General features: G+C 48.2%; 1 protein-coding gene across 2 annotated transcripts in view; it reads right to left on the bottom strand.

The window, feature by feature from the left end:
- The window catches only part of LOC143757476 (signal peptide peptidase-like 2A), a 27,612-nt gene continuing 1,156 nt past the window's right edge, over positions 1-26,456 (bottom strand). Inside the window, exons 2-17 of one of the 2 annotated variants that reach the window (XM_077248548.1) lie at positions 23,812-23,922; positions 22,676-22,858; positions 22,494-22,583; positions 15,374-15,507; positions 15,148-15,299; positions 11,671-11,767; positions 10,025-10,126; positions 8,163-8,244; positions 8,001-8,075; positions 7,594-7,650; positions 5,242-5,289; positions 4,999-5,098; positions 4,319-4,399; positions 3,678-3,838; positions 3,192-3,225; positions 1-352 (exon numbers count right to left, since the gene is read on the bottom strand). In XM_077248548.1, the coding sequence (XP_077104663.1) occupies positions 312-352; positions 3,192-3,225; positions 3,678-3,838; positions 4,319-4,399; positions 4,999-5,098; positions 5,242-5,289; positions 7,594-7,650; positions 8,001-8,075; positions 8,163-8,244; positions 10,025-10,126; positions 11,671-11,767; positions 15,148-15,299; positions 15,374-15,507; positions 22,494-22,583; positions 22,676-22,858; positions 23,812-23,922 (1,548 nt within the window). In that variant the 3' untranslated portion in view covers positions 1-311. The remainder of the gene's footprint in view (positions 353-3,191; positions 3,226-3,677; positions 3,839-4,318; positions 4,400-4,998; positions 5,099-5,241; positions 5,290-7,593; positions 7,651-8,000; positions 8,076-8,162; positions 8,245-10,024; positions 10,127-11,670; positions 11,768-15,147; positions 15,300-15,373; positions 15,508-22,493; positions 22,584-22,675; positions 22,859-23,811; positions 23,923-26,456) is intronic. The other variant, XM_077248549.1, reaches the window with a different exon arrangement.

The following is a 26,456-nucleotide window of genomic DNA, read 5'->3' as shown; positions in this document are numbered from 1 at the left end:
TTTTGTTTTCAGATGTGTTTATTTCAATGACAAAGAGAAAGTAAATTCTTAATTACAGGTTTGTGGAATATTTCAAACATTACGCTATAAAATTATCACATAAAAAAGTGAAAGTAAAAAAAACAGCAAGTGCTGGTAATTTAAGGCCCCTTAAAGAATCATTTCAGTTTTTTAGTAAAGTGCCCCAGTGTGACGATGATGATGATGATGATGATGCTTCATCAGTCAGAAACACACTCAACATTCCCATCAAATCATCATGAAGGTTTATAGTTGGCGTGTCCGAGGGAACACGGATCAGTCACGGTCCCTCAGCAGTTCCTCACTCCTTCAGGGTTTCCAGAGCCTCCATCTGAGGACACACACACACACATTACTGTAACAGTGGAGCACGTCCTGTGTGTGTTACAGTTGTGTGTGTGTGTGTGTGTGTTACTGTCCTGTATGTGTTACAGTCGTGTGTGTGTGTGTGTGTGTGTGTGTGTGTGTTACTGTCCTGTATGCGTTACAGTCCAGTGTGAGTGCGTGTGTGTGTGTGTTACAGTCCTGTATGTGTTACAGTCGTGTGTGTGTGTGTGTGTGTGTGTTACTGTCCTGTATGCGTTACAGTCGTGTGTGAGTGCGTGTGTGTGTGTGTTACAGTCCTGTGTGTTAAAGTCATGTGTGTGTGCACGTTACAGTCGTGTGTGAATGTGTGTGCGTTTCAGTTGTGTGTGAGTGTGTGTGTGTTACAGTCGTGTGTGAGTGCGTGTGTGTGTGTGTGTTACAGTCCTGTGTGTTACAGTCATGTGTGTGTGCACGTTACAGTCGTGTGTGAATGTGTGTGCGTTACAGTTGTGTGTGAGTGTGTGTGTGTTACAGTCCTGTGTGTGTTAGCCGTGTGTGTGCGTTACAGTCGTGTGTGTGTTACAGTTGTGTGTGAGTGTGTGTTTACAGTCCTGTGTGCGTTAGCCGTGTGTGTGCGCGTTACAGTCGTGTGTGTGCGTTACAGTCGTGTGTGTGCGTTACAGTCGTGTGTGTGCGTTACAGTCGTGTGTGCGCGTTACAGTCGTGTGTGTGCGTTACAGTCGTGTGTGTGTTACAGTTGTGTGTGAGTGTGTGTTTACAGTCCTGGGTGCGTTAGCCGTGTGTGTGCGTTACAGTCCTGTGTGCGTTACAGTCGTGTGTGTGTTACAGTTGTGTGTGAGTGTGTGTTTACAGTCCTGTGTGTGTTAGCCGTGTGTGTGCGTTACAGTCGTGTGAGTGTTACAGTTGTGTGTGAGTGTGTGTTTACAGTCCTGGGTGCGTTAGCCATGTGTGTGTGTTACAGTTGTGTGTGAGTGTGTGTTTACAGTCCTGTGTGTGTTAGCCGTGTGTGTGCGTTACAGTCGTGTGTGTGTTACAGTTGTGTGTGAGTGTGTGTTTACAGTCCTGGGTGCGTTAGCCGTGTGTGTGCGCGTTACAGTCGTGTGTGTGCGTTACAGTCGTGTGTGTGTTACAGTTGCGTGTGAGTGTGTGTGTTACATTCCTGTGTGCGTTACAGTCGTGTGTGTGTGTTACAGTCGTGTGTGAGTGTGTGTGTTACAGTCCTGGGTGCGTTAGTCGTGTGTGTGCGCGTCATAGTCGTGTGTGTGCGTTACAGTCGTGTGTGTGTTACAGTTGTGTGTGCGTTACAGTCCTGTGTGCGTTACAGTCGTGTGTGTTACTGTCCTGTACTGTTACAGTTGTGTGAGTGTGTGTGTGTGTGTGTGTGTGTGTGTGTGTGTGTTTGTGTGTGTGTGTGTGTGTGTGTGTGTTACTGTCCTGTACTGTTACAGTCGTGTGTGTGTGTGTGTGTGTGTGTGTGTTACTGTCCTGTACTGTTACAGTCGTGTGTGAGTGTGTGTGTTACAGTCGTGTGTGTGTGTGTGTTACTGTCCTGTACTGTTACAGTCGTGTGTGAGTGTGTGTTACAGTCCTGTGTGTGTGTGTGTGTGTGTGTGTCACAGTCCTGTGTGTGTGTGTGTGTGTGTGTTACTGTCCTGTACTTTTACAGTCGTGTGTGTGTGTGTGTGTGTGTGTTACTGTCCTTTACTGTTACAGTCGTGTGTGTGTTACAGTCGTGTGTGTGTTACAGTCCTGTGTGTGTGTGTGTGTGTGTTACAGTCCTGTGTGTGTGTGTGTGTGTGTGTGTGTGTGTGTGTGTGTTACAGTCCTGTGTGTGTGTGTGTGTGTGTGTGTGTGTGTGTTACAGTCCTGTGTGTGTGTGTGTGTGTGTGTGTGTGTGTGTGTGTTACAGTCCTGTGTGTGTGTGTGTGTGTGTGTGTGTGTGTGTGTGTGTGTGTGTTACAGTCCTGTGTGTGTGTGTGTGTGTGTTACAGTCAGACACATGAAACACTCAGTGCAGTTTCAGTGTTTAGTAGATGCTGCTGATCAGGAAAAATATAAAACTAGAGTGATTTTCACTAAAAATGATTTTAACTGCATTAGAATTTGCATGTAGCTACCAGTTACGGTTAGTGTTCAGCATCAATCACAGTGAGAGTCTGTAAATGTTAATTATTAGTTTATTGGTATTAAATATCTATTTACATAGTTTTATCAATATATAGTTTATATTTAAATACGTATATAATTTATCATTGTTATTATTAGATAAATAGGTTTAAAGCAAATTCGTGTGCGTACGTTGATGTAGTTTAGGTGTTAAGTTCTCCTGTGAGAATACTTATGAATAATCCATGTTATTATTAGTCAATGAGACCCAGTTTGTATAAAAAAGCTAAAATGCTTCAAAATGAATCACTGTTGTCGAGTATAACATTCATTTAAAGTAAAGCGATGTTCACACTGACAGGAACTGAATGAAAGCAGCCGGTCACCGACGCCACTGAGTGACTACACTGAGCAGCGATGATGATGATGATGATGATGATGATGCGGCGACGGATGCGACAGTAAGAGCGAATCAGCGGCGGCGACTGATTCACAGTCAGTGTGAAGCGCAGGAACACGCAAACAGAGTCAGTTCTACACTGGGTTAAAGACTTCTTCTGTTTGTGTGTTAGTTAGAGAAACTGAAAACATCAGGCATCTGATAAACATGCTGGAGACAGAAGCAGATCATCTGTGTACTCTAGCGCCACCTAGTGTTGTGCAGGAGAACTGCAGGAACAGGCATTACAGCACAAGCTGAGCAAACACAACACAGAGATTAAATCAAGAGCTCAAACCTGATAATAACAGCTTCCTAGACTCATCCAGGACCTGATGGAGACCAAGTCACATGTAACACAGCAGTCTTATATCACAACACGTCTCACAGACACAGATAGTAGGGGTGTAACAATATATCGCAATACAAAAAATGCAACAATATCTATTCTGTATAGTGTATTACTGTGTAAGGAAAGTTTTAGTGTCAGTACTACATTGAACTACTATATATAATGTTAAATATTATGTATAATAATTGAATTGGGGAATATTTGTGGGTCCTGGTAATGCCAAATATCTGATGTGTCCAGTAAAAAGTGGCCTACATTATTTTAAATATATCTAGTCAGTGACAGAGTGCAAACATTCGTCTAAAATAATTCTGTATTTTCAGCTTCAGAATCATGAATATTGTTATTCTGGTGTCTCTATTGTACTTATTGGGTCATTATTATTATTACTGTCTGAACGGGCCGATTTCCCGGTCCGGTCTCTGGGCTCACCGGGACGCTGGGGCCGGTCCAGAAGCTCCTGAACTCCCTGCGGGCCGCGGCGAGGACGGAGCAGGACAGGAGCGTACAGGGAACCAGGTACAGCAGAGCCGGCTGGCCCATCTTAGACAACAGCATGACTGCAAACGTCAGCACGAGCCCCACGGCGTACGCTACACACACACACACACACACACACACACACACACACACACACACACACACACACACACACGACACACTGTTAGTCTGATCTCAGGAGAGAATGAAGCACAGGCACATTTAACATTTAATATTCAGCAATATTATTGATCTCCCGCATTGACACTATTATATGAGAACTGAACGATGACATTACGTTTTTTTCCAGAGCGGCTATATATATATAAACTAAATTAATAACTTTTTTACAACAAAAATGAACCATCTCTGAACTTACTTAAGCTGGACTGTGACGCTATTTTCTTCTAGAAACAAACTTTGTTGCATTATTTTCCTGTTATCTCTGTAAAGCTGCTTTGAAATGATCAGTATTGTAAAAAGCGCTATATAAATAAAGGTGACTTGACGTGAGTGTTGATGCTCGTGTGTGTGTGTGTGTGTGTGTGAGTGAGTGAGTGAGTGTGTGTGTGTGAGATCTGTTGTTCTCGTACCGACAGCGCTGGAGATGAAGTATGTTCTTCGGGAGTTTCCCTTCCACACGTCAAACTTGTGGCAGTAGGACACCAGCAGTCCTGCAGAGGGTTACTCAGAACATTAGTTTCATGCTTTCGGGATATGACGACCTTTCATGCAGTGTGTAATAAAGCTCTGCAAAGTTTCAAGGATCAAAGTTCAGATAATCTGAATTTTTTTTATTTTGATTATAATATTTATTGTAATTCCTAAAAAAAAAAATTTAATCAGCAGCTTTAGACATTAGAAATAATCAAAACAGAAATATTTAAAAATTAAAAGATTAGTTATGGATTTACTTAATACATAACTATAAAACTTCAGTGCTTTTTCTAGATATTCCCTTTCATGCAGTGTGTAATAAAGCTGTAAAAGATCAAAGTTCAGATAAAACGAGTTATCTAACAAAATAAAGAATCGATTCTGAACTGAAACGAGTCGTCAGTAATTGTCTCACTTCCTGCTGATCATGTAAGTTTGTACATTAATGTGTTTTTGACCTTGGATGCGTGTGAACAACATCAGGAGCCTTTAAAATAACATCACAGAGCACTTTAATTTAATTTTCATTCATTACTGGATCAGGTTTGGTTTTGATTGACAGCATTAGTTGTTTTGTGTGTGTGTTTTGTGTGTGTGTGTGTGTGTGTATTCTGACCTGGTATGATGATGTCACCGTAGCCCAGAATGGAGAACTGCATCATACACAGGTTCTGAGCCACCGCAGAGAACTGTGGGATACGCATCACTACAGGCAGCTGGAAACGCACACACACACACACACAGTGCTCGTGACGGCAATCAGTAGAACTCGAGACACTCAGTGATATATTTGAAGAACTTAATTTGCATACACGCAGAATCATTTGTTAAAATGGTATAAAAAGGAAAAGCGTCTCACCTTCTCATAGGAGGACGAGGGATCGGCGGGAACAGACACTCCATCACTCTAGAAGCAGAAGCAGTCACTGCTGTTAGGGGACCACACAACACACACACTCACACACACACTCACTCGCTCGCTGACTCACACACTCACACACTCGCTCGCTCGCTGACACACTCACTCACTCACACACTCACACACACACTCACTGACACACTCACTGACACACTCACTGACACACTCACTGACACACTCACTGACACACTCACTGACACACTCACTCACTCACTGACTCACACACTCACTCACTCACTCACTGACTCACTCGCTCGCTCACTGACACACTCGCTCGCTCGCTGACACACTCACTCACTGACACACTCGCTCGCTCGCTGACACACTCACTCACTCACTGACACACTCGCTCGCTCGCTGACACACTCACTCACTCACTGACACACTCGCTCGCTCGCTGACACACTCACTCACTCACACACACACTCACTGACACACTCACTGACACACTCACTGACACACTCACTGACACACTCACTGACACACTCACTGACACACTCGCTGACACACTCACTCACTCACACACTCACACACACACTCACTGACACACTCACTGACACACTCACTGACACACTCACTGACACACTCACTGACACACTCACTGACACACTCACTCACTCACTGACTCACACACTCACTCACTCACTCACTGACTCACTCGCTCGCTCACTGACACACTCGCTCGCTCGCTGACACACTCACTCACTGACACACTCGCTCGCTCGCTGACACACTCACTCACTCACTGACACACTCGCTCGCTCGCTGACACACTCACTCACTCACTGACACACTCGCTCGCTCGCTGACACACTCACTCACTCACACACACACTCACTGACACACTCACTGACACACTCACTGACACACTCACTGACACACTCACTGACACACTCACTGACACACTCGCTGACACACTCACTCACTCACACACACACTCACTGACACACTCACTGACACACTCACTGACACACTCACTGACACACTCACTGACACACTCACTCACACACTCACTGACACACTCACTCACTCACTGACTCACACACTCACTCACTCACTCACTGACTCACTCGCTCGCTCACTGACACACTCGCTCGCTCGCTGACACACTCACTCACTGACACACTCGCTCGCTCGCTGACACACTCACTCACTCACTGACACACTCGCTCGCTCGCTGACACACTCACTCACTCACTGACACACTCGCTCGCTCGCTGACACACTCACTCACTCACTGACTCACACACTCACTCACTCACTCACTGACTCACTCGCTCGCTCACTGACACACTCGCTCGCTCGCTGACACACTCACTCACTGACACACTCGCTCGCTCGCTGACACACTCACTCACTCACTGACACACTCGCTCGCTCGCTGACACACTCACTCACTCACACACACACTCACTGACACACTCACTGACACACTCACTGACACACTCACTGACACACTCACTCACACACTCACTGACACACTCACTCACTCACTGACTCACACACTCACTCACTCACTCACTGACTCACTCGCTCGCTCACTGACACACTCGCTCGCTCGCTGACACACTCACTCACTGACACACTCGCTCGCTCGCTGACACACTCACTCACTCACTGACACACTCGCTCGCTCGCTGACACACTCACTCACTCACTGACACACTCGCTCGCTCGCTGACACACTCACTCACTCACTGACTCACACACTCACTCACTCACTCACTGACTCACTCGCTCGCTCACTGACACACTCGCTCGCTCGCTGACACACTCACTCACTGACACACTCGCTCGCTCGCTGACACACTCACTCACTCACTGACACACTCGCTCGCTCGCTGACACACTCACTCACTCACTGACACACTCGCTCGCTCGCTGACACACTCACTCACTCACTGACTCACACACACACTCACTCACTCACTCACACACTCACACACACACTCACTGACTCACTCACTCACACACTCTCTTACTCACTCACTGACACACTCACTCACTGACACACTCGCTCGCTCGCTGACACACTCACTCACTCACTGACACACTCGCTCGCTCGCTGACACACTCACTCACTCACTGACACACTCGCTCGCTCGCTGACACACTCACTCACTCACTGACTCACACACACACTCACTCACTCACTCACACACTCACACACACACTCACTGACTCACTCACTCACTCACTCACTCACACACTCACACACACACTCACTGACTCACTCACTCACACACTCTCTTACTCACTCACTCACTCACACACACACTCACTCACACTCACCTTTCCTCCACCTCCGCCCGGACCGAGAGCTACTTGCACCATGATGCTTTCTCCATTCTGAAAACACACACCCATTAAAGTCACCATGAAATCAAAATGGACCATTTATTTTTTTAATGATATATTGCAGTGTTTATTCTAAATGATTTATGGGTGCACATCATTATAGTGTTAATAATGTTGAATGACAATAAGTTCCTCTTGCAGCTTCTCTTCTCTGATGATGTGGGCGGGGCTATAACCTGTCACTCACATGAGATCAGCCAATAGCAAACCACAATCATCCAATCACTTCCCCACAGACACAATCAAGCCCCACCCACATGTGTTCTTGTTCCAGAAGCGCTTCACTCGATATACGAAACAATAGAGGAGAGAAGACCAGCACAACTTCATCTGATACTCACAGCTGTCAGGAACGGTGTGATGAAGACGAAGAAGACGTCGTAGAGGAGCAGCAGACTCAGCAGAATCACACAGATCTGCAGGAAACACACACACACACACGTCAGACCCGCAGGAAACAACACACGCACACTGATAGATTGATACTTTAAAACACGCCTCACCTTAAAGTTTGACAGGCTGATGGTTTTCAGGAAGTTCAGGCAGAAGGCGATTCCCAGCAGATCCTGAAGGATCCAGATCCACCTGCAAACACCAGAGTTACAGCAGGAGAAACAGGAACACGTGTCTCATATTTGATCAAGTTTGCAGCATTGATTCTGTTATTTTCCAAAGATTCAGAGATTTGTTCAAATGACCATATATTATTATTATAAAGTAATAGTGATGCAAACAGCAGCATTTCTACACACACACAAACTCTCTCTCTCTCACACACACACACACACACACACGTTGAATGCAGAACTGAGAGAACTCAGAATGCCGTGTGGCGAGCAGGACGGGGCCGGTGGTGTGATCGCGGACGAGCGACGACAGTGGAGAGAGAGAGAGGAACAGGCCTGGACTTGTGTTGTGTTGTGTTGTGTGTGACAGCAGTTGTCTGTGAGGGGCTGCTGTCTTTTACTTTCGTTTTGTATTTGTTTATTTATTAAAGTTTGTTAAAGGGGGGGTGAAATGCTCAGTTTCACTCAATCTCATGTTAATCTTGAGTACCTATAGAGTAGTATTGCATCCTTCATATCTCCAAAAAGTCTTTAGTTTTATTATATTTATAAAAGAAAGATAGGCTGTACCGAGTCTTTCCGGAAAAACCCGAGCGGGTGGAGGCGTACCGTGTGGGCGGAGCTAAATAATCACGACACGAGCGCGTGAAGCTTTTGCGTTGAGAGCGTCTGGAAGCTGTGAGTGACATCCGAAAATAAACCACGGCTAACAATCAGATTCAGCCATACATTTTTGATCCAGAATCAGATCCCGAGGCTGAGATTGAAGACGACCAGCAGCAGCAGCAACGACTACAGCAGGACGTCTCTATGTGGTGTGTAGGCCTACTGGAACGGTATAACTTATAACTTAAACAATATAAGGGCTCGTTCATACAGAACGCGTTTTTGCTCACAAAAACGTGAGATGGGCAGTGAAATGGGTGAAAAACATAAGGTCTCGAGCGTTTTTTTAAAAATAGAAATGATTTGAACTTGAGCGCAGTGTTTTTAGAACACCATGTCATGCGCGAGTTTTACAACATTTGTGTGTTGTAGACAGACAGACTGGTTTATGAGGACATGATTTATTTTTACAATAAACAAACTGACACCTACAGTGGCCAGCTAAACAAATGTATTTAAACACACACCATACATCGCATGCTCCATAGATACATTAACTGTATGTGATCATGTTGTTTACTACCAAAAACACACTTTTTTGGTGCCATTTTTTTAATTGCAGCGCAGCCGAGCCCAGCGCTCTGATGGGCATAGGCGTACTCTCGCACGCACTAGGCTACAGATGCGCGCGCGCCCTTCCGGGAGAAGTGCCCTTAAGACCCGTATAAGGAAATTCCGGCGACTCTGACGTCACACAGGCCCGTATTCGAAAAAAACTTTCCGAAACTTGTGACAAACCGGAAGGAGTATTTTTGGAACAGAATTACTCCATCAAACTTACAACTTCATTTTTGAAACTTTGTCCATGTTTAGCATGGGAATCCAACTCTTTAACAGTGTGAAAAACTCACTATGCATGAAACAGCATTTCACCCCCCCTTTAAGTGTTTGCCGGTTCCCGCCTCCTTCTTCCCATAACAACAAACGGAAGAAAGAAATCTCTTGAGTAAAAAGTTGCGTGTAGTTGGACGATCTGATGCTGTGTGTGTGACTGAGTGTGACTGAGTATGTGAGTGAGAGATTGTGTGTGTGTGTGTGTGTGTGTGTGTGTGTGTGTGTGTGTGTGTGTGTGTGTGTGTGTGTGTGTGTGTGTGTGTGTGTGTGTGTGGTGTGTGTGTGTGTGTGTGTATCACCTGTCCTCGTTCCTGTACACGCCCCAGATCACAGCCAGTGTAATGCAGACAGCGCTGAGCAGCAACGTCCGCACAGACACACTTTTCTCACGGCAGGACACGCTGGAAAACACACACACACACACACACACACACACACACACACACACACACACACACACACACACAGATCATAAACCTCCAATAACAGAGTGGTAACCATGACAACAGCTGGACGGTGTAGAGTTACTAGTGTTCATACTAGTTTGTTTCTTTTTTCATCTGAAACATGCTGTGACTTATATAATGCAATTATGCGGATGTTTGTGTTGAATGAGAGAGGAATGTGAGCTTGTTTATTTGTGCAGCTCATTTTACACACGCAACCAGTTTCAGTTTCACTTCAAACAAATGAGTTTAGGCTTAGAGTAGAACTCCGCGAGATGCTGTCCCTCACACTCGGGGTTGGTCCCGCCCGCGTCAGTTGCTGTTATAGTTACAGTTCTAATGTTATGCACAGCATTCCTGCGCCCCATGGTGCTTTGCGAGAATTATGGGTGTAACTTCCGTTAAGCTGTAAACAATCAATGAAAGACTAGCTCTATGGACGCAATCATATATTTTTTTTAAACCGTGTACGATGACATTACATAATTCTACTCACCCTTCAACCATTGAACATTAAAAGGACATTTAAAAGTGTAAAAGCATCAACAAGGTACTTTCAACAGACCATGAATAATCTCTGAAAAAGCATATTTCCACAGCAAAATCGGTCGGTTAAATATCACTGTGGTATCTGTATTACGTAACATATGCCTTAATAATAAAAAAATGTTTTACTTCAGCATTGCGTGATACTATTTTAAAGTGATTTCAGTCATTTTGACAGATTATAAATTGTATTTACCTGTGAAACCAAACCTGGAAAGAGACGTGAGGATTTGGGGAGGATTCCAGTGAATTATTAATGGTGTACATCGTAAATTAAATCGGGAGAACAGACCACAAATGTGCAGTATATATGTTGACCTTTATCATACTATTACAGCGGAATTCAAAAGTAAAAAAGAAAATAATCATGAGGAAAAGAATGCAGAGCTCTTACTATAGATATTCTTGTCATAACATGTCACGTTAAAATACCAAGTGTTACGTTATTCTCATGTTATTCTTAGATAAAACATGAAAGAAAACTGATAGCTCATTGAGTCAAACTGACGGATCAGCTTTATTTGTAGGGCAACCTTATGATTGGAAATGATTCGTCTCAGTCTTTTTGAATGGGAGTTCCCCAAACCGGAAGTGCCGCCCATAATTCTAAACGCAGTAAACTCGTCAGGAATAAGGTGGATAGTTAGTTACAGTAACCGTTATACTTGCAGTTATCGTTATAGTTATTGTTACAGTTACTGTTATAGTAACAGATGTCGTTATAGTAACATTATAGTTAGTTGTTGTTACAGTTATCAAGTTATTGTTATGGTTATTAGTTAATGTTATAGTTAGTTATTACAGTTATTGCATTATACTTGCAGTTATCACAGTTACTGTTATAGTTAAAGTAAGCTGGATGAAGCATACTTCAGTGAATACACTGTGTGTGTGTGTGTGTGTGTGTGTGTGTGTGTGCGTGCGTGTGTGTGTGCGTGCGTGTGTGTGTTCACCTGAGCGTCCCGCAGCCCACAGCCGTCATCAGGGAATCCAGACAGTTATGGAGTGCAGATGCTGACGCCAGGCAGAATATGACGATAATTACATAAACTACAGGAGAAACACACTACATCTCAGTCACCTTCCTGAAGCTGAAGCTCTTACAGGCTGATAATATTCAGTATTATTATTGATCTGATTGCACTGACACTAACAGGTGAGAACAAAACTTGTTGATCTGAATTATGACTTTATTGTCATTTGTAGAGCTGTTTTACAGCTCAATCTGAATTATATTTGCCAAAGATTATGTTATTTTCCTGTTTCTTACTGTAAAGCTTTTTTCACAATCTTTACTGTATAAAGTGCTGTAGAATTAAAGCTGACTCCACTCACTCACTCACTCAAACACTCGCCGATTAGAGCTGCACGATTATGAAAAAAATCATAATTGCCGATTATTCCCTTGAAATTGTAATTGCGATTATTAATTACGATTATCACAATTTACATTGAATATATATAGGCATATTATAATACATGTTTACACAAAAATTGTAATCACATCAATGTGAGAATTATCAGTGTTGCCTTTTAATGTGGCCCAGCTAGTAGTTAAAAATATTCTTGCCTTTCAGTTTGGTTATTTTATGCATGTAGTTACAGACAGCCATGTCAGAACTTAAAACTTAATGTATATTGATTTAAATTTTTACTTGTCATACACATGACTTGCCCTTTACTTAACATACACATAAATTGTAAGAATGACTCATAGTAAAGACTAGAAAAACATTAGGACTATACTAAAGCAATTAAATAGCAGTCCAGAACTAGTTTTTGTTAATACAATGTTGATATGAGCCACCACAGTCGTTTAATAATATAAAAAATAACACAAACTGAAAATAAAGTTGCATTTTTGGGTTATGGAAAGACAGTTACCATGGTAAATAGGCTACACAATACTAACAAGAACTGTTAATGAAACAGCTCCTGGTGAATAGAATGAAAATCACACCTGCATGCAAATCCTTCTCAGCAAACACGTGATTTATTGGTATTTTACTTTTATTTCGTGACTTAATTTACATTGTAACGACGTTGCATGCTCGTAGTTTCTTTTGGACTTTATACAGTGAAGCGATACACAGCGCGCGCCGACGAATTTGCGCGTGCAATTGAAGAGTGCGCGCTACGAGCACAGTATAACGGGACAGGACAGTAAAGTCCGTTTTTCTGAGGTGAAAGACTTTTTATTTCAGAGTACACTTACGTCACTGCCTGGTATGTCATATTGTGCTGGGTTTTCTGAAGTAGTCGTGATTCACCTCTCATAACATAATTATGCTCTAAACACACACACGCAGAGTGGATTTTCTTTTGTAATCGTGGCATCCGTAATCGTAATCGCGATTAGAAATTCGATTAATTGTGCAGCCCTATCGCCGATTCACTCAAACACTCGCCGATGCACTCAAACACTCGCCGGTTCACTCAAACACTCGCCGGTTCACTCAAACACTCGCCAGTTCACTCAAACACTCGCCGATTCACTCGCCGATTCACTCGTTCACTCGCCGATTCACTCAAACACTCGCCGGTTCACTCAAATACTCGCCGGTTCACTCAAACACTCGCCGATTCACTCGCCGATTCACTCGTTCACTCGCCGATTCACTCAAACACTCGCCGATTCACTCAAACACTCGCCGATGCACTCAAACTCTCTCCGATTCACTCGTTCACTCGCCGATTCACTCAAACACTCACAGATTCACTCAAACACTCGCCGATGCACTCAAACACTCGCCGGTTCACTCAAACACTCGCCGGTTCACTCGCCGATTCACTCGTTCACTCGCCGATTCACTCAAACACTCGCCGATTCACTCAAACACTCGCTGATTCACTCAAACACTCGCCGATTCACTCAAACACTCACAGATTCACTCAAACACTCACAGATTCACTCAAACACTTGCTGATTCACTCAAAAACTCGCCGGTTCACTCAAACACTCGCCGGTTCACTCGCCGATTCACTCAAACACTCGCCGATTCACTCAAAAACTCGCCGATTCACTCAACCGCTCGCCGATTCACTCAAACGCTCGCCGATTCACTCAAACGCTCGCCGATTCACTCAAACACTCGCCGGTTCACTCAAACACTCGCCGATTCACTCGCCGATTCACTCGTTCACTCGCCGATTCACTCAAACACTCGCCGATTCACTCAAACACTCGCCGATGCACTCAAACACTCGCCGATGCACTCAAACACTCGCCGATTCACTCAAACACTCGCCGATGCACTCAAACTCTCTCCGATTCACTCGTTCACTCGCCGATTCACTCAAACACTCACAGATTCACTCAAACACTCGCCGGTTCACTCAAATACTCGCCGGTTCACTCAAACACTCGCCGATTCACTCACCGATTCACTCGTTCACTCGCCGATTCACTCAAACACTCGTCGATTCACTCAAACACTCGCCGATGCACTCAAACTCTCTCCGATTCACTCGTTCACTCGCCGATTCACAAAAACACTCACAGATTCACTCAAACACTCGCCGATGCACTCAAACACTCGCCGGTTCACTCAAACACTCGCCGGTTCACTCGCCGATTCACTCGTTCACTCGCCGATTCACTCGTTCACTCGCCGATTCACTCAAACACTCGCCGATTCACTCAAACACTCGCTGATTCACTCAAACACTCGTCGATTCACTCAAACACTCGCGGATGCACTCAAACTCTCTCCGATTCACTCGTTCACTCGCCGATTCACAAAAACACTCACAGATTCACTCAAACACTCGCCGATGCACTCAAACACTCGCCGGTTCACTCAAACACTCGCCGGTTCACTCGCCGATTCACTCGTTCACTCGCCGATTCACTCGTTCACTCGCCGATTCACTCAAACACTCGCTGATTCACTCAAACACTCGCCGATTCACTCAAACACTTGCTGATTCACTCAAAAACTCGCCGGTTCACTCAAACACTCGCCGGTTCACTCGCCGATTCACTCAAACACTCGCCGATTCACTCAAAAACTCGCCGATTCACTCAAACGCTCGCTCGCCGATTCACTCAAACGCTCGCTCGCCGATTCACTCAAACGCTCGCCGATTCACTCAAACGCTCGTCGATTCACTCAAACACTCGCCGATTCACTCAAAAACTTGCCGATTCACTCAAACACTCTCAGATTCACTCAAACACTCGCCGATTCACTCAAACACTCGCCGATTCACTCAAACACTCGCCGATTCACTCAAACACTCGCCGATTCACTCAAACATTCGCCGATTCACTCAAAAACTTGCCGATTCCCTCAAACACTCACAGATTCACTCAAACACTCACAGATTCACTCAAACACTCACTGAAACTGCCGAGGCTGACGCCAGGCAGAATATGACGATGATCACAAACTACATCTCAGTCACGTTCCTGTGTCTGTGAGACTCACCCAACCACTTGTAGAAGAAGTACATGAGCACGAGCATCACACACATCATGGCCACGAACATCAGCACCTTCAGAGGAGAGTAGAGCGAGAGTTCACTGCTGTCGGCGCGACCCTCACACACCTCTGACGACGGGCCCGCCGCCTGCTTCGCTCTGCACACACACACTCACGTCAACACTCGCGTCACATGACACGTGCACTGGCCTGAACTGGTGATCTCACTCACTTCTCGGCCGCTCCGCTCCAGAACCCGCCCATGGTCACCGTGAACACAGCGATCAGAAACATGATGATGATGCTGGCGTCAAACGCAGGCACAGGGGGAGCGTATAACCTCACCTCCATTCCCTGAGGAAACACCTGACACACACACACACACACACACACACACACAGACGTTAGTATTCAGTATTATTATTATTACTGAACCACTGACACTATCATATGAGAACAAAACTTGATGGATCTGAATTATGACTCTATTGTTTTCAGTGGAGCTGCTTTACAGCTTAATCTGAATTATATCTGATGAAGTGTTTGTGTGTGTGCATTCACACACACTCACTCTCACACAATCAAATTCACTCTCACACCTCTCACACCCACTCTCACTCTCACTCTCACACTCTCACACTCACTCTCACACACTCACTCTCACACACTCACTCTCACACACTCACTCTGAGCAAATCACTCACACACAGACACACACACTCACTCACTCTCGCACTCGCTCTCGCACTCGCTCGCTCTCTCTCTCGCACTCGCTCGCACTCTCACTCGCTCTCGCACTCTCTCTCGCACTCGCTCGCTCTCTCTCTCGCACTCGCTCGCACTCTCACTCGCTCTCTCTCTCGCACTCGCTCGCTCTCTCTCGCACTCGCTCGCTCTCTCTCTCGCACTCGCTCGCTCTCTCTCTCGCACTCGCTCGCTCTCTCTCTCGCACTCGCTCGCTCTCTCTCTCGCACTCGCTCGCTCTCTTTCTCGCACTCGCTCGCTCTCTCTCTCGCACTCGCTCGCTCTCTCTCTCGCACTCGCTCGCTCTCTCTCTCGCACTCGCTCGCTCTCTCACTCGCACTCGCTCTCGCTCTCTCTCTCGCACTCGCTCGCGCTCTCTCTCTCGCACTCGCTCGCTCTCTCACTCGCACTCGCTCTCGCTCTCTCTCTCGCACTCGCTCGCACTCTCACTCGCACTCGCTCTCGCTCTCTCTCTCGCACTCGCTCGCACTCTCACTCGCACTCGCTCTCACTCTCTCTCTCGCACTCGCTCCCACTCTCTCTCGCACTCGCCATCGCACTCTCTCTCGCACTCGCTCGCTCTCTCTCTCGCTCTCTCTCTCGCACGCTCTCTCTCTCGCTCTCGCACTCGCTCGCTCTCTCTCTCGCACTCGCTCGCTCTCTCTCTCGCACTCGCTCTCTCTCTCGCTCTCTCTCTCGCACGCTCTCTCTCTCGCTCTCGCACTCGCTCGCTCTCTCTCTCGCACTCGCACTCTCTCTCGCACTCTCTCGCACTCTCTCTCGCTCGCACTCTCTCGCTCGCGCTCTCTCTCGCTCGCGCTCTCGCTCGCGCTCTCTCTCACTCGCACTCTCTCTCACTCGCACTCTCTCTCTCTCGCACTCTCTCGCACTCTCTCTCGCTCGCACTCTCTCGCTCGCGCTCTCTCACTCGCTCTCGCACTCTCTCGCACTCGCACTCTCTCGCACTCGCACTCTCTCGCACTCGCACTCTCTCGCACTCGCTCTCGCACTCGCACTCGCTCTCGCACTCTCTCTCGCACTCTCTCTCGCACTCTCTCTCGCACTCTCTCTCGCACTCTCTCTCGCACTCGCTCTCGCACTCGCTCTCGCACTCTCTCTCGCACTCGCACTCTCTCGCACTCGCACTCTCTCGCACTCGCACTCGCTCTCGCACTCGCTCTCGCACTCGCTCTCGCACTCTCTCTCGCACTCTCTCTCGCACTCGCACTCTCTCGCACTCGCTCTCGCACTCTATCTCGCACTCTCTCTCGCACTCGCACTCTCTCTCGCACTCGCTCTCGCACTCGCTCTCGCACTCGCTCTCGCACTCTCTCTCGCACTCGCACTCTCTCTCGCACTCGCACTCTCTCTCGCACTCGCACTCTCTCTCGCACTCGCTCTCGCACTCGCTCTCGCACTCTCTCTCGCACTCTCTCTCGCACTCGCTCTCGCACTCGCTCTCGCACTCGCTCTCGCACTCTCTCTCGCACTCTCTCTCGCACTCTCTCTCGCACTCTCTCTCGCACTCGCTCTCGCACTCGCTCTCGCACTCGCTCTCGCACTCGCTCTCGCACTCGCTCTCGCACTCTCTCTCGCACTCTCTCTCGCACTCTCTCTCGCACTCTCTCTCTCTCGCTCTCTATCTCGCACTCTCTCTCGCACTCTCTCTCGCACTCGCACTCTCTCTCGCACTCTCTCTCGCACTCGCTCTCGCACTCGCTCTCGCACTCGCTCTCGCACTCGCTCTCGCACTCGCTCTCGCACTCGCTCTCGCACTCTCTCTCGCTCTCGCACTCGCTCTCGCACTCTCTCTCGCACTCGCACTCTCTCTCGCACTCGCTCTCGCACTCGCTCTCGCACTCTCTCTCGCACTCTCTCTCGCACTCGCTCTCGCACTCGCTCTCGCACTCGCTCTCGCACTCTCTCTCGCACTCGCTCTCGCACTCTCTCTCGCACTCGCTCTCGCACTCGCTCTCGCACTCGCTCTCGCACTCGCTCTCGCACTCTCTCTCGCACTCTCTCTCGCACTCTCTCTCGCACTCTCTCTCGCACTCTCTCTCGCACTCTCTCTCGCACTCTCTCTCGCACTCTCTCTCGCACTCTCTCTCGCTCGCACTCTCTCTCTCGCACTCTCTCTCTCTCGCACTCTCTCTCTCTCGCACTCTCTCTCGCACTCGCTCTCGCACTCGCTCTCGCACTCTCTCTCGCACTCTCTCTCGCACTCGCTCTCGCACTCGCTCTCGCACTCGCTCTCGCACTCTCTCTCGCACTCTCTCTCGCACTCTCTCTCGCACTCTCTCTCGCACTCTCTCTCGCACTCTCTCTCGCACTCTCTCTCGCACTCGCTCTCGCACTCTCTCTCGCACTCGCTCTCGCACTCGCTCTCGCACTCTCTCTCGCACTCTCTCTCTCTCGCACTCTCTCTCTCTCGCACTCTCTCTCTCTCGCACTCTCTCTCTCTCGCACTCTCTCTCTCTCGCACTCTCTCTCTCTCGCACTCTCTCGCTCTCGCACTCGCTCTCGCACTCGCTCTCGCTCTCGCACTCGCTCTCGCACTCGCTCTCGCACTCGCTCTCGCACTCGCTCTCGCACTCGCTCTCGCACTCGCTCTCGCACTCGCACTCGCTCGCACTCTCTCTCGCACTCGCTCGCTCTCTCGCTCGCTCTCTCTCTCGCACTCTCTCTCGCACGCGCTCGCTCTCGCGCTCGCTCGCTCTCTCTCTCGCACTCGCTCGCTCTCTCTCGCACTCTCTCTCTCTCTCGCTCTCTCTCGCACTCGCTCGCTCTCTCTCGCACTCGCTCGCTCTCTCTCTCGCACTCTCTCGCTCTCTCTCTCGCACTCTCTCTCGCTCTCTCTCTCGCACTCGCTCGCTCTCTCTCTCTCTCGCACTCGCTCGCTCTCTCTCTCTCTCGCACTCGCTCGCTCTCTCTCTCTCTCGCACTCGCTCGCTCTCTCTCTCTCTCGCACTCGCTCGCTCTCTCTCTCTCTCGCACTCGCTCGCTCTCTCTCTCTCTCGCACTCGCTCGCTCTCTCTCTCTCTCGCACTCGCTCGCTCTCTCTCTCTCTCACTCGCTCGCTCTCTCTCTCTCTCGCACTCGCTCGCTCTCTCTCTCTCTCGCACTCGCTCGCTCTCTCTCTCTCTCGCACTCGCTCGCTCTCTCTCTCTCTCGCACTCGCTCGCTCTCTCTCTCTCTCGCACTCGCTCGCTCGCTCTCTCTCTCGCACTCGCTCGCTCGCTCTCTCTCTCGCACTCGCTCGCTCTCTCTCTCGCACTCGCTCGCTCTCTCTCTCGCACTCGCTCGCTCGCTCTCTCTCTCGCACTCGCTCGCTCTCTCTCTCGCACTCGCTCGCTCTCTCTCTCGCACTCGCTCGCTCTCTCTCTCGCACTCGCTCGCTCTCTCTCTCGCACTCGCTCGCTCTCTCTCTCGCACTCGCTCGCTCTCTCTCTCGCACTCGCTCGCTCTCTCTCTCGCACTCGCTCGCTCTCTCTCTCGCACTCGCTCGCTCTCTCTCTCGCACTCGCTCGCTCTCTCTCTCGCACTCGCTCGCTCTCTCTCTCGCACTCGCTCGCACTCTCTCTCGCACTCGCTCGCTCTCTCACTCGCACTCGCTCTCTCACTCGCACTCGCTCTCTCACTCGCACTCGCTCTCTCACTCGCACTCGCTCTCTCACTCGCACTCTCACTCGCACTCGCTCTCTCACTCGCTCTCTCACTCGCTCTCTCACTCGCTCTCTCACTCGCTCTCTCACTCGCTCTCTCACTCGCACTCGCTCTCTCACTCGCACTCGCTCTCTCACTCGCACTCTCACTCACACTCGCTCTCTCACTCGCACTCGCTCTCTCACTCGCACTCGCTCTCTCACTCGCACTCACTCACTCACACTCGTTCTCTCACTCGCACTCTCTCACTCGCACTCGCTCTCTCACTCTCGCACTCGCACTCGCTCTCTCTCACACACACTCGCTCTCTCACTCGCACTCGCTCTCTGACTCACACACACTCGCTCTCTCACTCACACACACTCGCTCTCTCACTCACACACACTCGCTCTCTCACTCACACACACTCGCTCTCTCACTCGCACTCGCTCTCTCACTCACACACACACTCGCTCTCTCACTCGCACTCGCTCTCTCACTCACACACACACACTCGCTCTCTCACTCACACACACACTCGCTCTCTCACTCACACACACTCGCTCTCTCACTCACACACACTCGCTCTCTCACTCACACACACTCGCTCTCTCACTCACACACACTCGCTCTCACTCACACACACTCGCTCTCTCACTCACACACACTCGCTCTCTCACTCACACACACTCGCTCTCTCACTCGCACACACTCGCTCTCTCACTCGCACACACTCGCTCTCTCACTCGCTCTCTCACTCGCTCTCTCACTCACTCGCACTCTCACTCACTCGCACTCGCTCTCTCACTCGCACGCACTCGCTCTCTCACTCGCACTCGCTCTCTCACTCGCACTCGCTCTCTCACTCGCACTCGCTCTCGCACTCGCTCTCGCACTCGCACTCGCACTCGCACTCGCACTCGCTCTCGCACTCGCTCTCGCTCTCGCACTCGCTCTCTCACTCACACACACTCGCTCTCGCACTCGCTCTCTCACTCACACACACTCGCTCTCTCACTCACACACACTCGCTCTCTCACTCGCACACACTGGCTCTCTCACTCGCACACACTGGCTCTCTCACTCGCACTCGCTCTCGCACTCGCTCTCGCACTCGCACTCGCACTCGCTCTCGCACTCGCTCTCGCACTCGCTCTCGCACTCTCTCTCTCACTCGCACTCGCTCTCTCACTCGCTCTCTCACTCGCACGCACTCGCTCTCTCACTCGCACTCGCTCTCGCACTCGCACTCGCACTCGCACTCGCTCTCGCACTCGCTCTCTCACTCGCTCTCTCACTCGCACGCACTCGCTCTCACACTCACTCTCGCTCTCGCACTCGCTCTCGCACTCGCACTCGCTCTCGCACTCGCTCTCGCTCTCGCACTCGCTCTCTCACTCACACACACTCGCTCTCGCACTCGCTCTCTCACTCACACACACACGCTCTCTCACTCACACACACTCGCTCTCTCACTCGCACACACTGGCTCTCTCACTCGCACACACTGGCTCTCTCACTCGCACTCGCTCTCGCACTCGCACTCGCTCTCGCACTCGCACTCGCTCTCGCACTCGCTCTCTCACTCACACAGACTCGCTCTCTCACTCGCACACACTCGCTCTCTCACTCGCACACACTCGCTCTCTCACTCGCACACACTCGCTCTCTCACTCGCACACACTCGCTCTCTCACTCGCACACACTCGCTCTCTCACTCGCACACACTCGCTCTCTCACTCGCACACACTCGCTCTCTCACTCGCACACACTCGCTCTCTCACTCGCACACACTCGCTCTCTCACTCGCACACACTCGCACACACTCGCTCTCTCACTCGCACTCGCTCACTCACTCGCACTCGCTCTCTCACTCGCACTCGCTCTCTCACTCGCACACACTCGCACACACTCGCTCTCTCACTCGCACTCGCTCACTCACTCGCACTCGCTCTCTCACTCGCACTCGCTCTCTCACTCTCACTCGCACTCGCTCACTCCCTCGCACTTGCTCTCGCTCTCGCACTCGCACTCGCACTCGCTCTCTCACTCGCACTCGCTCTCGCACTCGCACTCGCTCTCGCACTCGCTCTCACACTCGCTCTCGCACTCGCTCTCGCACTCGCTCTCGCACTCACACACACTCGCTCTCTCACTCACACACACTCGCTCTCTCACTCACACACACTCGCTCTCTCACTCACACACACTCGCTCTCTCACTCACACACACTCGCTCTCTCACTCACACACACTCGCTCTCTCACTCACACACACTCGCTCTCACACTCGCTCTCTCACTCACACACACTCGCTCTCTCACTCACACACACACTCGCTCTCTCACTCACACACACTCGCTCTCTCACTCACACACACTCGCTCTCTCACTCACACACACACGCTCTCTCACTCACACACACTCGCTCTCTCACTCACACACACTCGCTCTCTCACTCACAAACACTCGCTCTCTCACTCACACACACACTCGCTCTCTCACTCACACACACACTCGCTCTCTCACTCACACACACACTCGCTCTCTCACTCACACACACACTCGCTCTCTCACTCACACACACACTCGCTCGCTCACTCACACACACACTCGCTCTCTCACTCACACACACACTCGCTCTCTCACTCACACACACACTCGCTCTCTCACTCACACACACACTCGCTCTCTCACTCACACACACACTCGCTCTCTCACTCACACACACACTCGCTCTCTCACTCACACACACTCGCTCTCTCACTCACACACACTCGCTCTCTCACTCACACACACTCGCTCTATCACTCACACACACTCGCTCTCTCACTCACACACACACTCGCTCTCTCACTCACACACACTCGCTCTCTCACTCACACTCGCTCTCTCACTCACACTCGCTCTCTCACTCACACTCGCTTTCACACTCACGCACTGTCACACACACACTGTCTCATCTTCACCTGTAGCGCGTCCAGGAGGTCCCGGTATCTCAGCAGGGCCAGAGGAATCTTCACCTTGTTGTACTCTGAGTCGTTGGCTGACGGCGACACCTGGTAAGATTATATTTACACACTGAGGATTCACACTGGTGTTTGTGAGGATTTACACTGGTGTTTGTGCAAAAACGATCATCAGCGCTTACCAGATCTTTGTTGCTGGCGATCAGAAGCACAGACACACCCAAATCCTGAGCAACCAGAGCTTTCTGACTGAACTGACAGCCTCCACGCATCACGACCACAGCCTGACCCTTCACAGAGCCCGGGGTCACATGACCCGCAGCACACAGCTGACTGGACGTCAGGTTTACCAGGGGATACCCCACCTACACACACACACACATACACACACACACACACACAGAGTTGAGCAGGTCAATTGACAGATTTGTAGTACTCACATAAGTAGGGTTGGGTATCGTTTGAAATCAACGATTCCTATTTCGATTCTGTTTATTGATTCTAATTCTTATTGTTTCCTAATTTCGATTTCAATAAGGAAAAAATAAACTTAGATATCATTCACATTTAGTCTCATTGCAAAACATTTAATTGTAGCTAAATATCATGAACCAAAATCAACATGCTAAAGAACACTTTGCTTGTGGTTTAAAAATACCATTGAAAAACAACTAGCCTAACTAATATAAATTTCAACCATTATTAAAGACAAGTAATCACTCTGCTAATTTGTTCTTTTTTAATTACTAATCACAACAAATATACACAACTGAGAAAAGATACGATTGTAATAAACAGTGTTTATTTTTAGGTATTCAGGTACAGAAACTGTAATCAAATTTAAAATAACACTCCAGTTTATAAATGAAATATGCATTACAAATATAGTTACAAAAGTTATTCTTGTAAAAGTCTCTTGTTGTTTGATTAGTGTTATATATTAGTTATATAGAGACGGCAGGAATATTAGTGCTGTCACTTTAAGAGCTGCACGGATCCAATATACTGATACACACCAACACAGAAACAGAGTCTCTCAGCTTGAATGGTTTAAAATCATATTGAAATGCTCACAATCGATAAGAGGAATCGAAATTAACATTTTATAACAAGTATCCGATTCCTGACCTCAAGTTTTAATTTCCCGAATCGGAATCGATTTTCGATTCTCAACTTGTTATTGTGTTTTAAAAAAAACCTCATGATTTCAAGTTAATAAGACATGGTTTTTGATTGCTAAAATGTAACGATTAAAACGTAGTTCCAAAAAAATCATACAGAATTTGGGAATTAATCTTTCCCGGCCTGACTCTCTCACCGCTGCTTTCAGGCTGTCGGAGATGTTGCTCCAGGACGAGTTGAACACCAGACAGTATTCTCTAAATGTAGATCCATTAGACGCGCGCAGAATCGCCTCCTGACTGGCGACCTGTGAGAGAAACACACAAACACTCGCCGATTCACTCTAACACTCGCTCTGATTCACTGAAATACTCGCAGATTCACTCTAACACTCCCTGATTCACACAAACACTCGCTCATTCACTTAAATACTCACTGATTCACTCAAACACTCGCCGATTCACTCTAACACTCGCTCTGATTCACTGAAACACTCGCCGATTCACTCTAACACTCGCTCTGATTCACTGAAACACTCGCCGATTCACTCTAACACTCGCTCTGATTCACTGAAACACTCGCCGATTCACTCTAACACTCGCTCTGATTCACTGAAACACTCGCCGATTCACTCTAACACTCGCTCTGATTCACTGAAACACTCGCCGATTCACTCAAACACTCCCTGATTCACACAAACACTCGCTCATTCACTTAAATACTCACTGATTCACTCAAACACTCGCCGGTTCACTCAAACACTCGCTCTGATTCACTGAAACACTCGCCGATTCACTCTAACACTCCCTGATTCACACAAACACTCGCTCATTCACTTAAATACTCACTGATTCACTCAAACACTCGCCGGTTCACTCAAACACTCGCTCTGATTCACTGAAACACTCGCAGATTCACTCAAACACTCCCTGATTCACACAAACACTCGCTCATTCACTTAAATACTCACTGATTCACTCAAACACTCGCTCATTCACTTAAATACTCACTGATTCACTCAAACACTCGCCGGTTCACTCAAACACTCGCTCTGATTCACTGAAACACTCGCAGATTCACTCAAACACTCCCTGATTCACACAAACACTCGCTCATTCACTTAAATACTCACTGATTCACTCAAACACTCCCTGATTCACACAAACACTCGCTCATTCACTTAAATACTCACTGATTCACTCAAACACTCGCCGGTTCACTCAAACACTCGCTCTGATTCACTGAAACACTCGCAGATTCACTCAAACACTCCCTGATTCACTCTAACACTCGCTCTGATTCACTGAAACACTCGCAGATTCACTCAAACACTCCCTGATTCACACAAACACTCACTGATTCACACAAACACTCGCTCATTCACTTAAATACTCACTGATTCACTCAAACACTCGCTCATTCACTTAAATACTCACTGATTCACTCAAACACTCCCTGATTCACACAAACACTCGCTCATTCACTTAAATACTCACTGATTCACTCAAACACTCGCCGGTTCACTCTAACACTCGCTCTGATTCACTGAAACACTCGCAGATTCACTCTAACACTCCCTGATTCACACAAACACTCGCTCATTCACTTAAATACTCACTGATTCACTCAAACACTCCCTGATTCACTCTAACACTCGCTCTGATTCACTGAAACACTCGCAGATTCACTCAAACACTCCCTGATTCACACAAACACTCACTGATTCACTCTAACACTCGCTCTGATTCACTGAAACACTCGCAGATTCACACAAACAGTCGCTCATTCACTTAAATACTCACCGATTCATTTAAACAGTCGTTGATTCATTTAAACATTCACTGTAATTCACACAAACTCTCGCTGATTCACTCAAACACTCCCTGGTTCACACAAACACTCGCTCATTCATTTAGATACTCACTGATTCACTCAAAGACTCCCTGATTCACTCTAACACTCGCTCATTCATTTAGATACTCACTGATTCACTCAAACACTCCCTGATTCACTCTAACACTCGCTCTGATTCACTGAAACACTCGCTGATTCACTCAAACACTCCCTGATTCACTCTAACACTCGCTCTGATTCACTGAAACTCTCGCTGATTCACTCAAACACTCCCTGATTCACTCTAACACTCGCTCTGATTCACTGAAACTCTCACTGATTCACTCAAACACTCCCTGGTTCACTCAAACACTCGCTCATTCATTTAGATACTCACTGATTCACTCAAACACTCCCTGATTCACTCTAACACTCGCTCTGATTCACTGAAACACTCGCTGATTCACTCAAACACTCGCTCTGATTCACTCTAACACTCGCTCTGATTCACTGAAACACTCGCTCTGATTCACTCAAACACTCCCTGATTCACTCTAACACTCGCTCTGATTCACTGAAACTCTCGCTGATTCACTCAAACACTCCCTGGTTCACTCAAACACTCGCTCATTCATTTAGATACTCACTGATTCACTCAAACACTCCCTGATTCACTCTAACACTCGCTCTGATTCACTCAAACACTCCCTGGTTCACTCAAACACTCGCTCATTCATTTAGATACTCACTGATTCACTCAAAGACTCCCTGATTCACTCTAACACTCGCTCATTCATTTAGATACTCACTGATTCACTCAAACACTCCCTGATTCACTCTAACACTCGCTCTGATTCACTGAAACACTCGCTGATTCACTCAAACACTCCCTGATTCACTCTAACACTCGCTCTGATTCACTGAAACACTCGCTGATTCACTCAAACACTCGCTCTGATTCACTCTAACACTCGCTCTGATTCACTGAAACACTCGCTCTGATTCACT

The sequence above is a fragment of the Siphateles boraxobius genome, unplaced genomic scaffold (assembly GCF_051911475.1).
Source record: "Siphateles boraxobius isolate OS27281-9 unplaced genomic scaffold, OSU_SipBor_1 300, whole genome shotgun sequence".
Lineage (NCBI taxonomy): Eukaryota > Metazoa > Chordata > Actinopteri > Cypriniformes > Leuciscidae > Siphateles > Siphateles boraxobius.
The sequence above is the reverse complement of the archived record's forward strand: the minus strand, read 5'-3'. Positions and strand labels throughout refer to the sequence as shown.